Source organism: Mugil cephalus, chromosome 5, assembly GCF_022458985.1.
Source record: "Mugil cephalus isolate CIBA_MC_2020 chromosome 5, CIBA_Mcephalus_1.1, whole genome shotgun sequence".
Lineage (NCBI taxonomy): Eukaryota > Metazoa > Chordata > Actinopteri > Mugiliformes > Mugilidae > Mugil > Mugil cephalus.
The window spans coordinates 12160453-12174630 of record NC_061774.1 but is presented as its reverse complement, the minus strand read 5'-3'; the positions used below and the strand labels follow the sequence as shown (position 1 = coordinate 12174630).

General features: G+C 41.1%; 2 protein-coding genes across 15 annotated transcripts in view; both read left to right on the top strand.

Moving 5' to 3' along the window:
* LOC125008080 (protocadherin gamma-A11-like) overlaps nucleotides 1-14178 on the top strand; it is a 191503-nt gene that overhangs the window by 56284 nt on the left and 121041 nt on the right. The window contains exon 1 of one of the 14 annotated variants that reach the window (XM_047585128.1): nucleotides 7600-10462. The exons of 10 other annotated variants lie outside the window; for them this stretch is intronic. In XM_047585128.1, the coding sequence (XP_047441084.1) occupies nucleotides 8048-10462 (2415 nt within the window). In that variant the 5' untranslated portion in view covers nucleotides 7600-8047. Of the gene's footprint in view, nucleotides 1-7599; nucleotides 10463-10496; nucleotides 14013-14178 lie in introns of those variants that run through there. 3 more of the 14 variants (XM_047585141.1, XM_047585126.1, XM_047585140.1) reach the window with 3 other exon arrangements.
* LOC125008084 (protocadherin beta-16-like) lies at nucleotides 12-4499 on the top strand. The gene has a single exon (XM_047585154.1). The coding sequence runs from the start codon at nucleotides 955-957 to the stop codon at nucleotides 3493-3495; it is 2541 nt and encodes an 846-aa protein (XP_047441110.1). The 5' UTR covers nucleotides 12-954; the 3' UTR covers nucleotides 3496-4499.

The window sequence follows — 14178 nt, the reverse complement described above, 5'->3', positions numbered from 1 at the left end:
GTGACATCTTTAAAGTTTCCTTCTGTTTACCTATTTATATTTTTTCTCTCCAAGTACTTAGAGTTTAGTTCAAACCTGTCAGTATGCTTTGTGTCACTGTCCATGGTGCTGTAACTGTCAACTGGACCAGTTTTCAACAGCATTTACAATTACTTGTTATCATGGGAAATCTATTAATATATTTATACATAATATATATCCATGAAGAACTGCCATAGATTCAGCACACTCTACACATATGCATCAAGGATGAAGTTACTCTGACCACAAGGTGTTATTTTATCATATTCTTTTTTCTTTTCTTTTTTCTTTAGATATGTTCATATATATCATGACCTAAACCTAAACAGTTACAGTTGCCACTTAAACAGAGAAATCGAATTAGTAGAAATGGAAGAGGGTTTAAGTTTATTAGCTCTTTTTTTAAAAATAAAAAAATAAAATAAAATAAAATAAAAACGACATAATACAGACCTAGAAATAAAAATGGAAATGCAGCAAGGAAAATACAAGTGACATAACAGGTGACAACAAAATAATCTGAAATTCCAAAGATATTTTCTTTCGAAATCACCGGTTTTTTGTTTGTTTGTTTTGGCTTAATTCATGGTTATCCTATGGGTATACAGAAACGTGTTTTATTTGATTTATGTATGAACATGTCCTTTTCCTCTTACTGTATGCACCACCTACCTACATTACCGAGGACGAGCTCTGAGTGCCGCTGTTGATTCATCACTGACTAACAGCCGAAGCAGCCAGAGTAGCGATCCACCCCTTTAACTCCATTTAGTGTTTTACTGCATAGACAGACGACGCTCTGCCCGTCAGCGTTCACATTGTGGATTTCATCGTGACGCTTATTTTCGACAGTACCGGCACCTTTTCGATTTATGGATTAAATTACAACCGTTTGGCATCTAAAGGGATCACCCCGTTTCCATCTCTGGATATATGATGGCTTGTATGTGGAACATCGCTGGCAGAGGCCGATGGCAAGTGTTGGTTGTCATTCTTTGTCTTTTCGAGCTGAGCTCAGTGACTGGTCAGGCTCGGTATTCCATACCGGAGGAGCAAGCAGAAGGGTCTTTTGTCGGAAACATTGCAAGAGATTTGGGCTTGGATGTGTCGAGACTCATATCAGGTCGAGCTCGCATTATTACAAAAGGAAGCAGACAATATGTTGATTTAAACCGAGACAAAGGTACACTTGTTATTAAAGAGCGGATCGACCGAGAAGAGCTGTGTGGAAAGACGACGCCCTGTAGCTTTAGCTTCGAAGTCATTTTAGAAAATCCAATCCAGCTTTATCGGGTGACAGTAGAGGTTGTAGATGTTAACGATAACAGTCCATCGTTCCCTAAAGATGAAATCAACTTGAAGATTGTTGAAAATGCTGCATCAGGGACTCGTTTCTCGTTGGTGAGTGCCGACGACCCTGATGTTGGAATAAACGATATTCATCAATACACACTTAGACCCTCGGAAAACTTCATATTAGAAGTCCAGAGCCAGACCGATGGGGGGAAATTTATCGAAATGGTTTTGCAAAACCCTTTAGACAGAGAGAAAGAGGAGACTCACACTGTCGTGTTGATTGCTTCGGATGGCGGTGAGCCCCGTAGAACAGGGACAGTGCGTATTCATATTACGGTACTTGATGCAAACGATAATGCGCCAGTGTGCAGCCAGCCCGTTTACAAAGCAGATGTCACGGAGAATTCTCCTGAAGGAACAGTGGTAACCACTGTTAGTGCCACTGACGCAGATAAAGGAGTTCATGGCGAGGTGACATTTTCGTTACCTCATGTAGCAAAAGAGGCTAAGCATCTTTTTGAAGTTAATGTTGAATCAGGAGAGATCAAAGTTGCCGGTAATCTAGACTTTGAAAAGTCTAAAACGTATCAACTAAACGTTCAGGCTAGTGACCATGGAGGATATACTGATACATGTAAAGTCATCATTCAAATAATTGATGAGAATGACAATGTCCCTACAATACAGCTCATGTCATTTTCTAACTCCATATCGGAGGATTCTCCTCCAGGTACAACTATAGCTGTTGTGAACGTGGATGATGAAGACTCTGATGGTAACGGTGTTGTCAGGTGCTCCATTAACTCTGATGTACCTTTCAAAATTGAGTCTACATTGACTGGATATTACACCGTTGTAACAGAAGACTTCTTAGATAGAGAAAGTGTCCCTGAGTATAATATCACCATAACAGTGTCCGACCAAGGCTCTCCACCTCTGTCTAGTAGTAAAAATATTAATGTTAAAGTGTCTGACGTGAATGATAGTCCACCTGAATTTGATAGATCAGAGTATAATATGACTGTACCAGAGAACAATTCTCCAGGATTTTCAGTGTTCACTCTCCATGCTAGAGATGCAGACTGGGGCCAGAATGGTCGGGTTTCTTATTTTGTGGAGGAAAAAGAAATTAATGGGGTAGCTGTGTCGTCGTTTGTGTCGGTAAATTCCGATAATGGTGTCATTCATGCAGTGAGATCATTTGATTATGAGCAAATGAAATGGTTTGAGTTCAACGTAACTGCTCGCGATGCTGGATCCCCTCCTCTGAGTTCAATAGCCACAGTTCGAATAATAATCCAGGACCAGAACGACAACCCTCCTCAGGTTCTGTATCCAGTCCAGACTGGTGGCTCTCTGGTGGCTGAGATGGTTCCTCGTTCAGCAGATGTGGGCTATCTGGTGACTAAAGTGGTGGCTGTTGATGTGGACTCTGGACAGAATGCCTGGCTCTCCTATAAACTACAGAAAACCACAGACAGGGCGCTGTTTGAAGTGGGCTTACAGAATGGAGAAATCAGAACCATCCGCCAAGTGACTGATAAAGATGCTGTGAAACAAAGACTGACTGTTATAGTGGAGGACAACGGGCAGCCCTCTCGTTCAGCTACAGTCATTCTTAACGTGGCAGTGGCGGACAGCTTCCCTGAAGTGCTGTCGGAGTTCACTGACTTTCCACACGACAAGGAGTACAATGACAACCTGACTTTTTACTTAGTGTTGGCTCTGGCTGTAGTTTCCTTCCTCTTCATCACGTGTTTAGTGGTTATCATATCAGTGAAGATCTACAGGTGGAGACAGTCTCGCATCCTGTATCATTCCAACCTTCCTGTGATTCCATATTATCCACCACGTTACTCAGACACTTTGGGGACAGGGACTCTCCAACATGTGTACAATTACGAGGTGTGCAGGACGACTGACTCCAGAAAGAGTGACATGAAATATATGCAGCCTATGAGTGAAAGTTTGGTGAATGTGGATGGAGATGGAACAGATACATCTCAACTGGAGAAGCAACTATCAGGCAACTGTTCTCAGATGTCAACTTTGGTGAGTGGTATCTTTAAAGTTTCCTTCTGTTTTCCTGTTTACATATGTTTTTCTCTCCTCTCCAAGTACTTAGAGTTTAGTTCAAACCTGTCAGTGTGCTTTGTGTCACTGTCCATGGTGCTGTAACTGTCAACTGGACCAGTTTTAACAGCTTTTGTAACCGCTTGTTATAATAGGAAATCTATTAATCTACCAATATATATACAAAAAGAACTGTCAAAATTTCAACACACTCTACATAATGTACATCAATGATGAAGTTGATATGAACACATGCAAGTTGTTATTTTATCTTTTTATTAATTTTATCCTTTTTTTTTTTTTTTTTTTTAGATGTGTTCATATATGTTATAATCACCCTGAACAGTTACAGCCACTTTAACTACTACAACAGAAATATGTAATTAGTTGAAATTGAAGAGGGTTTAAGATTTGTGGCTCTTAATGAATCAATATCATGCAGACCAAGGAAATACAAACGAAAATGCAGCAAGGAAAATACAAATGATATAAAAGTTGACAAAGAAATAATCATAAATGACTATAATGTATTATTGTTATTATTATTTTACCGAGTTTACTAGTTTTTGTTTAACATAGTGGCCCATTTTGTGATTTTTGCTTCAGATAGTCGTCACTCATTCGTAGTAAAGCTCTCTCTTTGTCATTAACATGATGAAGCTTGCATTTAGTTTAAAACAACTTAATTTCACGATCACCTGACTTTCATGAAACTTTATTGGAACGTTATATGGATATTGTCTTAATCATAGTGGCCCCTTGAGCACACAGAAAAGTGTTTTGTTTAATTCATGTACAAACATGTCCTTGCTTTTGAAATAAAACTTTTCCTCTTACTGTATGCACCACCTACCTACATTACCGAGGACGAGCTCTGAGTGCCGCTGTTGATTCATCACTGACTAACAGCCGAAGCAGCCGGAGCAGCGTTCCACCCCTTTAACTCCATTTAGTGTTTTACTGCATAGAAAGACGACGCTCTGCCCGTCAGGGTTCACATTGTGGATTTCATCGTGACGTTTATTTTCGACAGTACCGGCACCTTTTCGATTTATGGATTAAATTATAACCGTTTGGCATTTAAAGGAATCACCCCGTTTTCATCTCTGCATATATGATGGCTTGTATGTGGAACATCGCTGGCAGAGGCCGATGGCAAGTGTTGGTTGTCATTCTTTGTCTTTTCGAGCTGAGCTCAGTGACTGGTCAGGCTCGGTATTCCATACCAGAGGAGCAAGCAGAAGGGTCTTTTGTCGGAAACATTGCAAGAGATTTGGGCTTGGATGTGTCGAGACTCATATCAGGTCGAGCTCGCATTATTACAAAAGGAAGCAGACAATATGTTGATTTAAACCGAGACAAAGGTACACTTGTTATTAAAGAGCGGATCGACCGAGAAGAGCTGTGTGGAAAGACGACGCCCTGTAGCTTTAGCTTCGAACTCATTTTAGAAAATCCCATCCAGCTTTATCGGGTGACAGTAGAGGTTATAGATGTTAACGATAACAGTCCATCGTTTCCAAAGGATGATATATTTTTGAAATTTGTTGAAAGCGTCACGTCAGGGACTCGTTTCTCGTTGGTGAGTGCAGAAGACTCTGATGTTGGAGTAAATGATATTCAAAAATACACACTTAAACCTTCGGATAACTTCAAATTAGAAGTACAGAGCCAGCCTGACGGAGGCGAATTTATCGAAATGGTTTTGCAAAATCCTTTAGACAGAGAGAAAGAGGAGACTCACACTCTCGTCTTGATTGCTTCAGATGGCGGTGATCCCCGTAGATCAGGGACAGTGCGTATTCATATTACGGTACTTGATGCAAACGATAATGCGCCAGTGTGCAGCCAGCCCGTTTATAAAACAGATGTCAAGGAGAATTCTCCTGAAGGAACACTGGTAACCACTGTTAGTGCAAATGACGCAGATAAAGGAGTTAATGGTGAGGTAAAATTTTCCTTCCCTCATGTCGCTAAAGAGGCTAAGCAGCTTTTTGAAGTGAACATGGAAACAGGAGAGATCAAAGTTTCAGGTAATCTAGACTTTGAAAAGTCTAAAACGTATCAACTAAACGTTCAGGCTAGTGACCATGGAGGATACACTGATACATGTAAAGTTATCATTCAAATAACTGACGAGAATGACAATGTCCCTACAATACAGCTCATGTCATTTTCTAACTCCATATCGGAGGATTCTCCTCCAGGTACAACTATAGCTGTTGTGAACGTGGATGATGAAGACTCTGATGGTAATGGTGTTGTCAGGTGCTCCATTAACTCTGATGTACCTTTCAAAATTGAGTCTACATTGACTGGATATTACACCATTGTAACCGAAGACTTCTTAGATAGAGAAAGTGTCCCTGAGTATAATATCACCATAACAGTGTCCGACCAAGGCTCTCCACCTCTGTCTAGTAGTAAAAATATCAATGTTAAAGTGTCTGACGTGAATGACAGTCCACCTGAATTTGATAGATCAGAGTATAATATGACTGTACCAGAGAACAATTCTCCAGGATTTTCAGTGTTCACTCTCAGTGCTAGAGATGCAGACTGGGGCCAGAATGGTCGGGTTTCTTATTTTGTGGAGGAAAAAGAAATTAATGGGGTAGCTGTGTCGTCGTTTGTGTCTGTAAATTCCGATAATGGTATCATTCATGCAGTGAGATCATTTGATTATGAGCAAATGAAATGGTTTGAGTTCAACGTAACTGCTCGCGATGCTGGATCCCCTCCTCTGAGTTCAATAGCCACAGTTCGAATAATAATCCAGGACCAGAACGACAACCCTCCTCAGGTTCTGTATCCAGTCCAGACTGGTGGCTCTCTGGTGGCTGAGATGGTTCCTCGTTCAGCAGATGTGGGCTATCTGGTGACTAAAGTGGTGGCTGTTGATGTGGACTCTGGACAGAATGCCTGGCTCTCCTATAAACTACAGAAAACCACAGACAGGGCGCTGTTTGAAGTGGGCTTACAGAATGGAGAAATCAGAACTATCCGCCAAGTGACTGATAAAGATGCTGTGAAACAAAGACTGACTGTTATAGTGGAGGACAACGGGCAGCCCTCTCGTTCAGCTACAGTCATTCTTAACGTGGCGGTGGCGGACAGCTTCCCTGAAGTGCTGTCGGAGTTCACTGACTTTCCACACGACAAGGAGTACAATGATAACCTGACTTTTTACTTAGTGTTGGCTCTGGCTGTAGTTTTCCTTCCTCTTCATCACGTGTTTTAGTGGTTATCATATCAGTGAAGATCTACAGGTGGAGACAGTCTCGCATCCTGTATCATTCCAACCTCCCTGTGATTCCATATTATCCACCACGTTACTCAGACACTTTGGGGACAGGGACTCTCCAACATGTGTACAATTACGAGGTGTGCAGGACGACTGACTCCAGAAAGAGTGACATGAAATATATGCAGCCTATGAGTGAAAGTTTGGTGAATGTGGATGGAGATGGAACAGATACATCTCAACTGGAGAAGCAACTATCAGGCAACTGTTCTCAGATGTCAACTTTGGTGAGTGATATCTTTAAAGTTTCCTTCTGTTTTCCTGTTTACATATGTTTTTTTCCCCCTCTCCAAGTACTTTGAGTTTAGTTCAAACCTGTCAGTGTGCTTCGTGTCACTGTCCATGGTGCTTTAACTGTCAACTGGATAGTGTTTAACAGTTTTTGTAACCTCTTGCTATAATAGGAACTCTTTTAATCTTTCAATATATATACATAAAGAACTGTCATATCTTTAACAGACTCTACAAAATGTGTATCAACGATTAACATACTCTGAACACATGCAAGGTGTTATTTTCTCATATATTTTTTCATTTTCTCATTTTTTTAAACGTGTTCATCTATATTATAATCAACCTCAACAGTTGCAGTTGCCACCTTGACTACTACAACAGAAATATGTAATTCGTTGAATTTCAAGAGGGTTTAAAATTTTTAGCTTTTATTGAATCAATATCATACAGACAAAGGAAATACAAATGGAAATGCAGCAAGGAAAATACAAGTAATGTAAAAGGTGACAACAAAATCATCAGAAATTACATTTTACTTTTTTATTTGCTACGTTTTGTTTATCATAGTTGTCCATTTTGTGATTTCTGCTTTAGATAGCCGTCTCTCATTCGTAATAAAGCCCACTCCGTGTAATTAACATAATGAATCTTCCACTGAATTCATAAAAAAAAATAAATAAATAAATAACAATTTCACGACAATCTGACTTTTGTGAAACCTTATTGGAACACTATATAGACATTGGCCGAATTCATGGTTGTGATATTAGCACACAGAAACGTGTTATACTTGATTCAGGTATAAACATGTCCTTGCTTTTGAAATAAAACTTTTCCTTTTACTGTATGCACCACCTACAACATTACCGAGGACGAGCTCTGAGTGCCGCTGTTGATTCATCACTGACTATCAGCCGAAGCAGCCGGAGCAGCGATCCACCCCTTTAACTCCATTCAGTGTTTTACTGCATAGAAAGACGACGCTCTGCCCGTCAGGGTTCGCATTGTGGATTTTATCGTGACGCTTATTTTCGAAAGTACCAGCACTTTTTCGATTTATGGATTAAATTATAACCGTTTGGCATTTAAAGGAATCACCCCGTTTTCATCTCTGGACATATGATGGCTTGTATGTGGAACATCGCTGGCAGAGGCCGATGGCAAGCGCTTGTTGTCATTCTTTGTCTTTTCGAGCTGAGCTCAGTGACTGGTCAGGCTCGGTATTCCATACCGGAGGAGCAAGCAGAAGGGTCTTTTGTCGGAAACATTGCAAGAGATTTAGGCTTGGATGTGTCGAGACTCATATCAGGTCGAGCTCGCATTATTACAAAAGGAAGCAGACAATATGTTGATTTAAACCGAGACAAAGGTACACTTGTTATTAAAGAACGAATCGACCGAGAAGAGCTGTGTGGAAAGACGACGCCCTGTAGCTTTAGCTTCGAACTCATTTTAGAAAATCCAATCCAGCTTTATCGGGTGACAGTGGAGGTTATAGATGTTAACGATAACAGTCCATCGTTCCCAAGGGATGAAATAAATTTGAAGATTGCTGAAAGTGTTGTATCAGGGACTCGTTTCTCACTCGAGAGTGCAGAAGACCTCGATGTTGGAATAAATGATATCCAACAATACACACTTAAACCTGTAAATAATTTCAAGCTCGAAGTACAAAACCAGCCGGACGGTGGACGATTTATCGAAATGGTTTTGCAAAACCCTTTAGACAGAGAGAAAGAGGAGACTCACACTGTCGTGTTGATTGCTTCAGATGGCGGTGAGCCCCGTAGATCAGGGACAGTGCGTATTCATATTACGGTACTTGATGCAAACGATAATGCGCCAGTGTGCAGCCAGCCCGTTTATAAAACAGATGTCAAGGAGAATTCTCCTGAAGGAACACTGGTAACCACTGTTAGTGCAAATGACGCAGACTCGGGAGTTAATGGCGAGGTAAAGTTCTCCATAGCTCACGTAGCAAAAGAAGCTAAGCAGTTTTTTAAAATAAACAATGAAACTGGAGAGATCAAAGTTGCAGGTAATCTAGACTTTGAAAAGTCTAAAACGTATCAACTAAACGTTCAGGCTAGTGACCACGGAGGATACACTGATACATGTAAAGTCATCATTCAAATAATTGATGAGAATGACAATGTCCCTACAATACAGCTTATGTCATTTTCTAACTCCATATCGGAGGATTCTCCTCCAGGTACAACTATAGCTGTTGTGAACGTGGATGATGAAGACTCTGATGGTAACGGTGTTGTCAGGTGCTCAATTAACTCTGATGTACCTTTCAAAATTGAGTCTACATTGACTGGATATTACACCATTGTAACAGAAGACTTCTTAGATAGAGAAAGTGTCCCTGAGTATAATATCACCATAACAGTGTCCGACCAAGGCTCTCCACCTCTGTCTAGTAGTAAAAATATCAATGTTAAAGTGTCTGATGTAAATGACAGTCCCCCCGAATTTGATAGATCAGAGTATAGTATGACTGTACCTGAGAACAATTCTCCAGGATTTTCAGTGTTCACTCTCAGTGCTAGAGATGCAGACTGGGGCCAGAATGGTCGGGTTTCTTATTTTGTGGAGGAAAAAGAAATTAATGGGGTAGCTGTGTCGTCGTTTGTGTCTGTAAATTCCGATAATGGTGTCATTCATGCAGTGAGATCATTTGATTATGAGCAAATGAAATGGTTTGAGTTCAACGTAACTGCTCGTGATGCAGGATCCCCTCCTCTGAGTTCAATAGCCACAGTTCGAATAATGATCCAGGACCAGAACGACAACCCTCCTCAGGTTCTGTATCCAGTCCAGACTGGTGGCTCTCTGGTGGCTGAGATGGTTCCTCGTTCAGCAGATGTGGGCTATCTGGTGACTAAAGTGGTGGCTGTTGATGTGGACTCTGGACAGAATGCCTGGCTCTCCTATAAACTACAGAAAACCACAGACAGGGCGCTGTTTGAAGTGGGCTTACAGAATGGAGAAATCAGAACCATCCGCCAAGTGACTGATAAAGATGCTGTGAAACAAAGACTGACTGTTATAGTGGAGGACAACGGGCAGCCCTCTCGTTCAGCTACAGTCATTCTTAACGTGGCAGTGGCGGACAGTTTCCCTGAAGTGCTGTCGGAGTTCACTGACTTTCCACACGACAAGGAGTACAATGACAACCTGACTTTTTACTTAGTGTTGGCTCTGGCTGTAGTTTCCTTCCTCTTCATCACGTGTTTAGTGGTTATCATATCAGTGAAGATCTACAGGTGGAGACAGTCTCGCATCCTGTATCACTCCAACCTCCCTGTGATTCCATATTATCCACCACGTTACTCAGACACTTTGGGGACAGGGACTCTCCAACACGTGTACAATTACGAGGTGTGCAGGACAACTGACTCCAGAAAGAGTGACTTGAAATATATGCAGCCTGTGAGTCAAAGTTTAGTGAATGTGGATGGAGATGGAACAGATACATCTCAACTGGAGAAGCAACTATCAGGCAACTGTTCTCAGATGTCAACTTTGGTGAGTGATATCTTTAAAGTTTCCTTCTGTTTTCCTGTTTACATATGTTTTTTTCCCCCTCTCCAAGTACTTTGAGTTTAGTTCAAACCTGTCAGTGTGCTTCGTGTCACTGTCCATGGTGCTGTAACTGTCAGCTGGATAGTGTTTAACAGTTTTTGTAACCTCTTGCTATAATAGGAACTCTTTTAATCTTTCAGTATATATACATAAAGAACTGTCATATCTTTAACAGACTCTACAAAATGTGTATCAACGATTAACATACTCTGAACACATGCAAGGTGTTATTTTCTCATATATTTTTTTCATTTTCTCATTTTTTTTAGACGTGTTCATCTATATTATAATCAACCTCAACAGTTGCAGTTGCCACCTTGGCTACTACAACAGAAATATGTAATTCGTTGAATTTCAAGAGGGTTTAAAATTTTTTGCTTTTATTGAATCAATATCATACAGACAAAGGAAATACAAATGGAAATGCAGCAAGTAAAATACAAGTAATGTAAAAGGTGACAACAAAATCATCAGAAATTACATTTTACTTTTTTATTTGCTACGTTTTATTTATCAGAGTTGTACATTTTATGATTTCTGCTTTAGATAGCCGTCTCTCATTCGTAATAAAGCCCACTCTGTGTAATTAACATAATGAATCTTCCACTGAATTCATAAAAAAAAAAAAATAAATAAATAACAATTTCACAATAATCTGACTTTTGTGAAACCTTATTGGAACACTATATAGACATTGGCCGAATTCATGGTTGTGATATTAGCACACAGAAACGTGTTATACTTGATTCAGGTATAAACATGTCCTTGCTTTTGAAATAAAACTTTTCCTTTTACTGTATGCACCACCTACCTACATTACCGAGGACGAGCTCTGAGTGCCGCTGTTGATTCATCACTGACTAACAGCCGAAGCAACCGGAGTAGCGTTCCACCCCTTTAACTCCATTCAGTGTTTTACTGCATAGAAAGACGACGCTCTGCCCGTCAGCGTTCACATTGTGGATTTCATCGTGACGCTTATTTTCGACAGTACCGGCACCTTTTCGATTTATGGATTAAATTACAACCGTTTGGCATCTAAAGGGATCATCCCGTTTCCATCTCTGGATATATGATGGCTTGTATGTGGAACATCGCTGGCAGAGGCCGATGGCAAGCGCTTGTTGTCATTCTTTGTCTTTTAGAGCTGAGCTCAGTGACTGGTCAGGCTCGGTATTCCATACCGGAGGAGCAAGCAGAAGGGTCTTTTGTCGGAAACATTGCAAGAGATTTGGGCTTGGATCTGTCGAGGCTCGTATCAGGTCGAGCTCGCATTATTACAAAAGGAAGCAGACAATATGTTGATTTAAACCGAGACAAAGGTACACTTGTTATTAAAGAACGAATCGACCGGGAAGAGCTGTGTGGAAAGACGACGCCCTGTAGCTTTAGCTTCGAACTCATTTTAGAAAATCCAATCCAGCTTTATCGGGTGACAGTGGAGGTTATAGATGTTAACGATAACAGCCCATCGTTCCCTAAAGAGGAAATCAACTTGAAAATTGTTGAAAATGCTGCATCAGGGACTCGTTTCTCATTAGAGAGTGCAGAAGACCTCGATGTTGGAATAAATGATATCCAACAATACACACTTAAACCTGTAAATAATTTCAAGCTTGAAGTACAAAACCAGCAGGACGGTGGACGATTCATCGAAATGGTTTTGCAAAACCCTTTAGACAGAGAGAAAGAGGAGACTCACACTCTGGTCTTGATTGCTTCAGATGGCGGTGAGCCCCGTAGATCAGGGACAGTGCGTATTCATATTACGGTACTTGATGCAAACGATAATGCGCCAGTGTGCAGCCAGCCCGTTTACAAAGCAGATGTCAAGGAAAATTCTCCTGAAGGAACACTGGTAACCACTGTTAGTGCAAATGACGCAGACTCGGGAGTTTATGGCGAGGTAAAGTTCTCCATAGCTCATGTAGCAAAAGAGGCTAAGCAGCTTTTTGAAGTGAACATGGAAACTGGAGAGATCAAAGTTGCAGGTAATCTAGACTTTGAAAAGTCTAAAACGTATCAACTAAACGTTCAGGCTAGTGACCACGGAGGATATACTGATACATGTAAAGTTATCATTCAAATAATTGATGAGAATGACAATGTCCCTACAATACAGCTCATGTCATTTTCTAACTCCATATCGGAGGATTCTCCCCCAGGTACAACTATAGCTGTTGTGAACGTGGATGATGAAGACTCTGATGGTAATGGTGTTGTCAGGTGCTCCATTAACTCTGATGTACCTTTCAAAATTGAGTCTACATTGACTGGATATTACACCATTGTAACCGAAGACTTCTTAGACAGAGAAAGTGTCCCTGAGTATAATATCACCATAACAGTGTCCGACCAAGGCTCTCCACCTCTGTCTAGTAGTAAAAACATCAATGTTAAAGTGTCTGACGTGAATGACAGTCCACCTGAATTTGATAGATCAGAGTATAGTATGACTGTACCTGAGAACAATTCTCCAGGATTTTCAGTGTTCACTCTCAGTGCTAGAGATGCAGACTGGGGCCAGAATGGTCGGGTTTCTTATTTTGTGGAAGAAAAAGAAATTAATGGGGTAGCTGTGTCGTCGTTTGTGTCTGTAAATTCCGATAATGGTGTCATTCATGCAGTGAGATCATTTGATTATGAGCAAATAAAATGGTTCAAGTTCAATGTAACTGCTCGCGATGCAGGATCCCCGCCTCTGAGTTCAATAGCCACAGTTCGAATAATGATCCAGGACCAGAACGACAACCCCCCTCAGGTTCTGTATCCAGTCCAGACTGGTGGCTCTCTGGTGGCTGAGATGGTTCCTCGTTCAGCAGATGTGGGCTATCTGGTGACTAAAGTGGTGGCTGTTGATGTGGACTCTGGACAGAATGCCTGGCTCTCCTATAAACTACAGAAAGCCTCAGACAGGGCGCTGTTTGAAGTGGGCTTACAGAATGGAGAAATCAGAACTATCCGCCAAGTGACTGATAAAGATGCTGTGAAACAAAGACTGACTGTTATAGTGGAGGACAACGGGCAGCCCTCTCGTTCAGCTACAGTCATTCTTAACGTGGCAGTGGCGGACAGCTTCCCTGAAGTGCTGTCGGAGTTCACTGACTTTCCACACGACAAGGAGTACAATGACAACCTGACTTTTTACTTAGTGTTGGCTCTGGCTGTAGTTTCCTTCCTCTTCATCACATGTTTAGTGGTTATCATATCAGTGAAGATCTACAGGTGGAGACAGTCTCGCATCCTGTATCACTCCAACCTCCCTGTGATTCCATATTATCCACCACGTTACTCAGACACTTTGGGAACAGGGACTCTCCAACATGTGTACAATTACGAGGTGTGCAGGACAACTGACTCCAGAAAGAGTGACTGTAAGTTCGGCAGAGCTGGTAGTCAGAACGTGTTGATAATGGACCCCAGTTCTACAGGGACGATGCAGCGGATACAGAGTGAGAAGAGCATCCTGGATGAACCAGACTCTCCTCTAGAGGTGAGACCTTTGACCTATTAATCCTCAGAATCCCGTTCATTTTAATAAGTCTAAATTTACAGTAGCAGCCCGTAGCTCTAGAAGTGAGACATTTTCCCATTTTTGCCTTCACTGTAAATTATAGTGTCTTACTATCATTTTCTATCTGATGACCCATGAGATATTT